Source organism: Dysidea avara, chromosome 10, assembly GCF_963678975.1.
Source record: "Dysidea avara chromosome 10, odDysAvar1.4, whole genome shotgun sequence".
NCBI lineage: Eukaryota > Metazoa > Porifera > Demospongiae > Dictyoceratida > Dysideidae > Dysidea > Dysidea avara.
The window spans coordinates 14,411,573-14,421,256 of record NC_089281.1 but is presented as its reverse complement, the minus strand read 5'-3'; the positions used below and the strand labels follow the sequence as shown (position 1 = coordinate 14,421,256).

At 38.3% G+C, this 9,684-nt stretch overlaps 2 protein-coding genes and 2 long non-coding RNA genes across 4 annotated transcripts; 2 read left to right on the top strand and 2 right to left on the bottom strand.

The window, feature by feature from the left end:
• Position 1: 1 nt before the first annotated feature.
• Positions 2–3,869, top strand: LOC136267973 (zinc transporter ZIP9-like). Its single transcript, XM_066063197.1, has 8 exons — positions 2–188; positions 277–379; positions 725–934; positions 1,193–1,273; positions 1,331–1,416; positions 2,952–2,993; positions 3,041–3,133; positions 3,567–3,869. Exons 1-8 carry the CDS (start codon positions 96–98, stop codon positions 3,810–3,812), a joined length of 954 nt encoding a protein of 317 aa, XP_065919269.1. The 5' UTR covers positions 2–95; the 3' UTR covers positions 3,813–3,869.
• LOC136267977 (cyclin-dependent kinase inhibitor 3-like) lies at positions 3,677–6,542 on the bottom strand. Its single transcript, XM_066063200.1, has 6 exons — positions 6,459–6,542; positions 6,344–6,407; positions 6,028–6,186; positions 5,950–5,981; positions 3,983–4,086; positions 3,677–3,934 (listed from the first exon to the last, which is right to left on the bottom strand). The coding sequence occupies exons 1-6, from the start codon at positions 6,526–6,528 to the stop codon at positions 3,875–3,877; spliced, it is 489 nt and encodes a 162-aa protein (XP_065919272.1). The 5' UTR covers positions 6,529–6,542; the 3' UTR covers positions 3,677–3,874.
• A 10-nt stretch (positions 6,543–6,552) lies between these two features.
• LOC136267981 (uncharacterized) lies at positions 6,553–7,433 on the bottom strand. The gene is made up of 3 exons (XR_010706841.1): positions 7,288–7,433; positions 7,085–7,167; positions 6,553–6,634 (listed from the first exon to the last, which is right to left on the bottom strand). It is a non-coding gene; the product is annotated as an uncharacterized lncRNA (long non-coding RNA).
• On the top strand, positions 7,296–7,731 carry LOC136267982 (uncharacterized). Its single transcript, XR_010706842.1, has 2 exons — positions 7,296–7,487; positions 7,540–7,731. It is a non-coding gene; the product is annotated as an uncharacterized lncRNA (long non-coding RNA).
• The last annotated feature ends 1,953 nt before the right edge of the window (positions 7,732–9,684 follow it).

Genomic DNA, 9,684 nt, shown 5'->3' with positions numbered 1-9,684 from the left:
GCCAGTTGATCATGAGACATGAAGCGCCTGCGCGAAATGTAAGGACCGGGTATATTTAGAAAGATTCATCCATCATTCTACAGTCGATTAGGAAGATGGAAGCGTTTATTGTACTGAGTATCTTCTCCGTGGCCATGTTCTTTGGCAGCTACTTAGCTGGCTGCCTGCCTCTGATGTTTTCACTATCGGTAAGTGTCAATCAAGGTGTTACTAAACAGAACCTGCCTCTTATGATGTACCTGCCAAGCTATAAACATCACTGTTGGTTGTTTACAGCCGTCACGACTACAGCTAGTGACCGCCCTAGGAGCAGGCCTGCTAGTTGGCACAGCATTGACTGTGATAATACCAGAAGGAATGGATACTATATTGGAAGAAGGTGAGTGTGTGTGGTGTTAGCATAAACTTGAATAATATATCCTCCATTGTTATTAACTCTTGATATAATGGTGACACCTTCACTGCATTGGTAGAGTACAATAACTGCTGCAGTGACTTTACAGTGGCCACTAGATATATTTTATGTTAATTTGTGGTGTTATTTCTTTAAACAAGTCTGTTTGGCCACTACTGATCCTGTATGTCTTCAAACATCTTACAGCTGTAATACCACTCACTTTTTAATCTTCCTGATGTACACCTGCAACATATTTCACTGTCTTGTTTGTTATCTTGTTAGCATTCCTATGCAGTTAGTGATATCATATACAGCTTCTTGTCACAGTTTCCAGTGTTCATGAGAAGGACCTATCAGCCTCTGTCCCTACTGCCAGTCAAGGAGAAACTCCCTCTTCATCAGATCACGACCACCCTGGATCACATGAACTTCCACAACAATGCCATGTGTTCATTGGTGTTTCCATGGCATTGGGGTTTGTGTTCATGTTGTTAGTGGATCAGCTGGCTGGGTCTCACCATGCACCAAACTCTTCAGGTAATTAACATAGTAACCATGTTGTCATGCTGTAATCTCCAGTAACCTTGTCTGGCATGTAAAAGGGTAGGCTAGTATTTCAGAGGAGGCCTAGGTTGGTCATGTGTAACAAACAACATGGGTGTGTGTAGTGTATATTTTTACAGTACTAGATGTGAAAGTTTCCTTAACTGTCCGCTTCTTTTCTTGAGTTGTCAGAGTCCGATCCCCTTTTCTCAATTAGTAATTCTCATCATAATGTTTAATTGTGGATTTCAGTTGAGGCTGCTGCTGGTGAAGTGACGAAAGAGACAAAGAAGAGTTTCACTGCTACTGTTGGACTAGTAATACACTCGGCAGGTACTTGTGCCATGATTACCCCTCGCACTTTGTACTGTGTTGACCCTTTCCCTGTAGCTGATGGCATTGCTCTTGGGGCAGCTGCTAGTGCAGAAAACACAGAACTTGAAATTGTCATCTTTGTAGCCATCATGTTACACAAGGTAAAGTGTGTAATAGCTGATGAGATGATACATGGAAAATCAGGATATCTTTAGGATATCTTTAGGATATCTTTATAATCCCTGGTGTCCATATGTTACAGTGGTACTAAGATGTTTGGTTTACACAGCTTCCACTACAGTCAACACTCAAACAAACATGCACAAGGACCATACTAGAAGAGTATCAATTGTAGCTTCCATAAAACTGGTAGTGAAATCCTATATCCCTGCTAGACTTCCCAATTTTCCTTCCTTGCATATTTTTCTCAATTATCATTGTTGCCACCCTTGAATTGTAGTCTAATAAAAGGATCTCTTTCATTTTTATACCTGCTCAGTGATTGCCTAAAGAATTTACTAGTGCACGCTTTGTTTCTGAATATTTTTTGAATAGTATATTACAGTCAAACCTTTTTAATTTGATGCTCAATGAGAGGAATAAGTTTTGCTGGATTAGGGAGGTTGCTGGATTATCAAGTCGCCTCTGTAATCTGACATTGTACAGTTATGTCGGATTATGCAGTAAATTACAGATAAGAAAGAATACATGATATTGTTTATACACGAGTCAGTTTTTTTTTAAAATGCAAGTATTACAGCTATTTTTGTTATTTAAAAGCAATTACTCAAAAATAACATTCTGTTATGTTTTTAGTACTATTCTCTGTTATGTATTTCCAAGTCCAGGAAATTAAATTTGTGTTGGATTACAGTGTACAAAGGTATCAGATTACAGAGGTGGTTCTCAATTCAGAAGTGTTGGTTACATTGGATCAGAGAAGTTTCTTGATTATGCAGGTGTCAGACTTGAGAGTGGTGACTGTACACATGAACCATAATTCACTTGTAGCGAAGCAGATTTTGTGTGCTTCGTGAGTGTTCCTACACCTGGTACTGTAGTTTTAGTGACCTGATTTCATGCACCGTAATAAGTAAATTTATACTTGGCTCAAAACTTTACTGAATCCTTTGAGCATCCTGGAACACAAAAATAATAGTTATGTAGGAACATCTTGGTGTAATCAATGGGATTTGTATTTATAGGCCAGTTAAGAATTGAAAAGAGGTGAAGTAACAACATTTTAGTGAGTATTTTAGAGGGATGCATAGAGTGTACACCTGTTTCCTATGATACCGTTTCAGTATCAAATACTTGTGAAACATTTTTGGCAGCATATTTCCCCAGTCCATGTTATGCCAACAGAATGGTCAGACCCCTTTCCTACTTGGAGCTTTTTTTTTGCTTTTAGAGTTATAAGCATCAGGGGCTGGGGTAGTCTCACATGGCCAGATCACTTATTGGTTAAAGAGACTCAATAGTTTTTTTTGAGCTAGTCATTCTGGAGATGGACTGCACTTCTATTCCCCAGACCCTTCCACACAAAAACTCTGCAGACAAGAGTGCTCAGTGAGGTAGTCTTTTTTGGATAAGGTAACCTCAAAAAAATATATTTACCTTAGGTATGCTGTACAGCATGATACCTCTATTACATCACTAATAATGACATTATTATTAAGCATGTGTCATATTACAGGCTCCTGCTGGATTCGGATTGGTCAGTTTCTTGATGCATGAGGTGAGTCACATGATGTCATGTGATCTGTGAACCACACCTACTTCTAGGGCTGTGATCGCAAGACAATACGATGTCACTTGTTAGCATTCTCATTGGCTGCACCAATAGCAGCATTTGTGTCACACTACTGTTTCATCAATGTGAGTATGTCCCTAGAGAGGTGTACTGATAATTGGTACAGTGAAGCCTTTGACAAATAACTGAAGAGATATCTTACTACTATTAATTGTGTTCAGATCAATGCAAGGATGTACCTTCCCTATCCTACTACCTTTGCCAAAATTTATAAGCTGAGAGTTTATTGCTTCTTTAATACCAATATATATGTATGTTTGAGGGACAAATTTGCAAGTTTACCTGTACAAAGAAACATGAAAGATGCAATATGTGAAGAATTGAGCCTGCTACTTTCTTGACAGAAATTTTCATGAAGTTTGTGGCTGTACTGTAACAGTAAAAAAGGAGAGCATATGAGATATTGGTACACTTCAAAGCCATCATTATTGGTACACCTCTTTCTCTCTCTCCCCCCCCCCCCCATTCCATTATTATACCATCATCCCATTTCTCTAGATTGTATACTCATTTGACCTGCCCATTACTGGATTAGCCATGTTGTTCTCCGCTGGAACTTTCTTGTATGTTGCTACTGTACACGTCCTCACTGAAATCGGCCACCACAGAGTTGCAGCCAATCAAAATGGCCAGTCTGCCAGCACCACCCACACAGACTCATCCAAACTAACTTTGTCTGAATTGACTGCTGTAATATGTGGCATCTTGATACCAATTGTATTTAACATTTTTCATGCACATTAACACAGATTTCTGAATTAAATAAATAATTACAAAACTGGTAACAGAAATTATAAAAATAACAATCATGTTGGGGACAAAACTAGGGCAGCATTTTTGCGAAAGTCATTTAGGTAGTTGTAATGCTAGAGAGACAAGACATATCATACACTATCAACTGATAATTACAATACCTTGACTCTTGCAATGGCCATTGGACCTCGTAGCTGACAGAGTGTTTCCATGACCACAAGTGGAGTAACATGTTTATCAAGGAATAACCAGAGTGCTCCAGCCACTAAATAGGTTAACAAATCAGTAATGGCACAAACAGGGCAGTATATGTTTTAAAAATACAAGTATTGTACGTACTGTATATATGTGCAAGCAAATCATTAAGGCATATAAACTTTATAGTTTTTATTTTTCATCCTTGAATTTTGTGACCATCAGAAATTGTTTATAGGCCTGTGCCGATTATGCCAGCATAATTTTGGGCATAATAGGTAGCCAAAGCATTGAGCATAATGCCAGCATAATAGGCACAATTTTTGTGCATTGGTTATCAAAGAGGCTGAAATTCTACTTATTTTGTATGATGCAGAATGGGATATTGTGCAAACATTGTAAAAATCAGATACGTTGTGAAGAAAAGATTAGTTAAAGATCGATATACTCTAATAGAACAGTCACCGCATGTTGAAATATCCTAATAGAACATTTACAGATGTATTAGATACTCTAATAGAGCAGTCAAGAGACTCAAGACACAATTCTGTGAGCATATTTGGAGCAGAATGGGGCATAATAGGGGAAATTTTGGAGCATTGCTCAAAAGCATAATAGGGCTCAGGCCTAAACCCTTCAAATTCTATAAGGTGAAGGCTTTAGGCATTAATTTTAATGATGTGTAGTATAAGCTGAACACTACTATTCTATGATGAGTTATCATTACACATGAAATGAATAATGTCTAGAGTGCTTTCCATATGAAGTGATGAACCACAGACATCTTCATCCAATTTCAGCACCGTTTTCAATGCTACACTCCACCATTGCATGATCGTGTGATCTATTGCATACACATAGACTCAGTAACACATGAGAATCAAATTGCTGTTTTATTAGCTCCCATCAAGGATTAAGATAGAATGAAGTCTGAGATGGTGTAAAACAATAGCAGAAGATTCTACGTGGATCTATGGAGGATACTATACTGTTGTCATACATGATACCATTTTATTGCAAAATTTCATGGTGAGTAATATAGTGGCAGTGAAATCTTTATAGCTTATATAAGTTATGAAGGTTTAGCTTTTGGTATTTTTTTGTTTTGTTTTGTTTGTTAGTTGCAGGTAAATTAAGGGTTAACAGACAACCTATGTTAACGAATATAATGACCATGAAAATAAAACCACAATTTGTACCTTAATTGTGAATGGCAAATTATCAAGTGTGGTTTCAGTTTTGTCCCAAAATAACTCGATATGTTTTTTGAAAACTTAAGTGTACCTTTATACGTACAGTATTCCTGGATAGGAAAACATGAAGTCATTCAAAAGAGAGCAATATACTCAAGACTGCTGTTGGTCTTTCTAGCTCTCCAATAGTCAGTCATTTTATATGTGCCTGCACGTGGTGTGTGTGTGTGTGTGCTGCACAACACTATTTAGAACAATTGTGCCATAATATTATATAAATCCTTACTTGTGTAAATACATATCTCTACAGGTTGACCTACTCAATTAGAAATAGTAACTCTAATAGAACAATCAGTCAGTTATTTTTGGCTTGACTGTTTTATTAGAGTATATTAATGAGATCAATCTAATTGATAGGCAACTAAAGTTATTAGACTGCAAATTATTAGTGCAAACCATAGGAACATACTGAGGCATAAATTGTGAGCATAATAGGTCAAATTTTTTAACACTGCAGCATAGTAATATAAGTAAAATTAAAAGCATGATAGGCCGGTGCTTAATCATGACTCCTGGTCAAGCAGGTGCCACAATGTACATTACACATACACTAATACACACTACTACACTAACAAAAAAACATGTAGTCACATACTACATATTACTCTCAGCACACATACACACACACACACACACACACTACAAACATGCATGCTCCATACGTCCAACACACGCCATACCTGTACATGACTTCCCCAGTCCATCTACACACCTAGCAAAGAGATGAAATCATATGACGATCTGACAAATTCACTTACTGTAGGATGATCTTGTGGCCAGCTCTCAAGCAAGATTCAATCTCACACAAGATGGGCACACACTTGCTGACTGACATGGTTTGGTCATTAGCTATTGGATAATAATGTACCTTGAAGCCTCGCCTGTCATACCCATAAAGCAGGTCATCAGCATGACACCTGTAACCAACAACAGACACTTGCATATGTACAAAGAAATTCCATCCATCTTCAAGGTAAAATTTTCTGACTTGACACCTGAAATCACTAATGGGACACTTTAGTATGGTCCTAAGGTATCTGGAATAGAGGGGTTCTACTGTATGTAGTTACTCACATTTTCAGTTCAGAATGATTACAGAATACAAACACATCCTGCACCCCATCTTTATGGAGTGATTCTGAGGGATGATGATGGTGTAATAACATGATCAGTATGGTAACATGCTAACCTAGGTCAATCACCATACTTCGTCGGACATTACCATAGCAACATCCTTTGGGAGGTAAAAAAATGCACATACAATTAAATCCAACTATTTTTTTACCTGGCATGGCACATATGCCAATGGTGTACAGTCCACCATCCACAGGCTGGCCATTCAACTGGTTACAAGGTATAGTTAGCCTAGCAACAAGGGAAACTAACATTAGTATAACAATACAAGGTGTGAGGTCTAAATTATTGTGAAGCTGCCAAGTGCCTTCAACAGATAATTTATGCTAAAAACATTAGAACTGATGCTTGCATTAGTTCAGGCAATAGTTTACTGCTTGGTATAGATTTAGCGTAATAAAATTTCAGAGAAATATGAATGGCACACGTACACGATAACAAAATTTTAATAGGACAACAATACAAGCTACATAATGCACAAGAGTTGGTCCTTAGGACTTGTATGCTCGCAACATTGATGTGTTATGAGCAGGGTGGTGAGGGCATTCTATTCAGTCTACATACAACAGGATATGCAAAGAAAATACAGTGCATTGCTTGTTTATTTATTTAGTCTAACCTGTGTACACAATTGTCCAATGTGTGGTGGAACGTGCTTTCTACAATACCACAAATACGTACCAGTCAAGCGAAAGAGCAGTGTCGTCCGCAGGTCCATCTTCTTCATCAGACGAGTCAAACTCATTATCATTAATATCTGATTTCTATAGCATACACACACACAATACGTTCATCAACTATGAAGCGACTATAAACTCGGATAGTAAACGGAACGATCCTACCATAATAACTTCATCGGGCTATACAAATACCAAAGCACTTACCATAAACACCATTTTTAACCCTTCAACTAATCGCTGAGGTACTTTTAGGTCTCATTTCTACTCACGCTTTGTGTTGCAACACGTGTGTAGTTTTAAATCTCAACAACGGGTTTTCATTGGCTGAAAATTATTCAATCAAAAAGCAGCGCTGTGTATCTGTTTTTGGTGAGCGTTAATTAAGGTACTTAAGAATCATCATGGTAAGCAGATCACTGTGCCTTATTCACCAATTTAATGAGCGTCTATTGTTAGGCACACACTATTTTACTGATCCAACCCGAAAGAAAATTGGAGGGACGTACGTACTGTGACTATGAAACGTTTCAGGAATGTCTCGAAGGTATTAAACCCACTGTAGATCAATAGTGCTGTTTTATACGTGGCTCTGTGCAGGTATATGTAAAATGTATGAGGAGCATTTGAGGCAGATGCATCCACACAGTCCATCCATCACTTATGACATCAGTCAGCTGTTTGAGTTTGTTGATAACCTCGTGGATCTATCATGTTTAGTGTAAGTATTTCTGTAGACAAGTCACTGCACAAAAATTTGCTAAGCTTTTACAGGCTCAAAGCTCTTCTATAGGTATAAAAGTAAATCTCAACAATCATGATTTCATTTGCAAGTGTTACTTATGCAAACAGCACATCAGGCATGTGCCAGGTCCCTTTGCAATGCTGCCCATGACTAAAAATGTCTGAACATGATTTTGAATCACCTACACTACAACTACTATTTACCATCCCATATAATTAACACAGCTCTCCTTGTAGCATACAGTCTTTTAACTACAATGTGGTCATTGCCTCGGTGTTTACTAATTAACAAAGACAAGAGTGTCTCATCCCCACCTTGTCTCTTGATATGTTGCAAAGAAAATATCTATGGAATGCAAGTGAACCCCATCATTACTTAGTTTTGAAAACTGTACTAACAAGTCCTGGACTTGTTATGTGTGAAAATCTGGCAAATTGTTCATCCAGTACAAATCAAGACACGCGGTAGTGTGTCGTGCAGCCCAAGAAGCCGGTGCACCACACCGTGAGTGTATTGACAGGAAGAAAGAAAACATGATTTTCACACATGTAGCTCCATGATCTCATATCCGATTGGAACCAAATTTGGTACAGAAGTGCCTGCACGATAGGGGAGTCTACATGCAAAATTTGAAGAAAATTGCCCCAGCCATTTCCGAGATACAAGCGGCCAAAGTTTTGGGGGGGGGTACTCCAATCAAGCTGAAATTTGGTATCCCCAAAGGGCTCATTAAAGCAAATCACAGAGATATGACTGATTATTCGCATAAAATAAAATTAAACTTCTGTCACGCCCACAGGGTAACTCCTTGAAGGAATGAGCTGAAAATTGCTATGTAGATGGAGTAACCATCGTAGGAGTGCCTTTTTGTGGTTTGAAAGGAATCCAGATAAAGGCCATTGAGATATGCCACAAAACCCAACCTGTGTCACAGTTACGCGAGCAAGTTTTATGAATAAAAAAAAAACTATTAGTTTTCATGCCTACCAAGCAAACCGCATTGAGCAATGAGCTGAAAATTGGTATGTAGCTGGAATAATTATCATAGAAAGTCCTTGCAGTAGTACAGAAGAATCGGATTACAAAACACTTAGTTGTGATTCGAAAGCCAACTATGTGTAGCAAAAGCGAGATCAGGATACTCTAATAAAACAGTCACCTTAATAGAGCATTCAGCTGTCGAGATAGTCTAATAGAACAGTCACCCTGTAGAGAGTACATTTACAAATAATTTGCTCTAGAGATTCAGACATTTACAAGTCACCTGTAGGGAGATAAGCTTGGAACCAATCACCTTGTAGAGAGTTCAGCCACAAACAAATCACCTTGTACAGAGTTCAGCTCCAAGCAAACCACCCGTGGGTACTCAGCTAGAAAATTCTCACCCTGTAGAGAGATCAGCTACAAATAAGTCACCCTGTAGAGAGTTCAGCTACAAACAAATCACCCTAGAGAGTTCAGCTACAAACAAATTACCCTGTAGAAAATTCAGCTACAAACAAATCACCCTGTAGATAGATCAGCTAGATACATGTCACCGTGTAGAGAGATCAGCCAGAAATAAGTCACCCTGTAGAGAGTTCAGCTAAAAACAAGTCACCTTGTAGAGAGTTTAGCTACAAAAAAAATCACCCTATAGAGAGATCAACTACAAACAAATCACACTGTAGAGAGATCAGCTAGAAAAAGTTACCCTGTAGTGTAGAGAGTTCAGCTACAAACAAATCACCCTCTAGAGGGTTCAGCTACAAACTAGAGAGAACAGCTAGAAACAAGTTACCCTGTAGAGAGTTCAGCTACCCTGTGGTCACCCTGTAGAGAGATCAGCCAGAAACAAGTCACCCTCAGCTAAAAACAAG

What these genes read in the sequence shown, in the direction of transcription:
- LOC136267973 (XM_066063197.1), top strand. Translation starts at nt 96, where the DNA reads ATGGAAGCGTTTATTGTACTGAGTATCTTCTCCGTGGCCATGTTCTTT. An exon ending in TCAGTTTCTTGATGCATGAG is followed by an intron (nt 2,994 to 3,040) that starts GTGAGTCACATG and finishes ACCTACTTCTAG; the next exon opens with GGCTGTGATCGCAAGACAAT. An exon ending in CACACTACTGTTTCATCAAT is followed by an intron (nt 3,134 to 3,566) that starts GTGAGTATGTCC and finishes CCATTTCTCTAG; the next exon opens with ATTGTATACTCATTTGACCT.
- LOC136267977 (XM_066063200.1), bottom strand. Translation starts at nt 6,528, where the DNA reads ATGTGCATTTTTTTACCTCCCAAAGGATGTTGCTATGGTAATGTCCGA. An exon ending in AAGTATGGTGATTGACCTAG is followed by an intron (nt 6,408 to 6,458) that starts GTTAGCATGTTA and finishes ATCATCCCTCAG; the next exon opens with AATCACTCCATAAAGATGGG. An exon ending in GGCCACAAGATCATCCTACA is followed by an intron (nt 5,982 to 6,027) that starts GTAAGTGAATTT and finishes TCTCTTTGCTAG; the next exon opens with GTGTGTAGATGGACTGGGGA.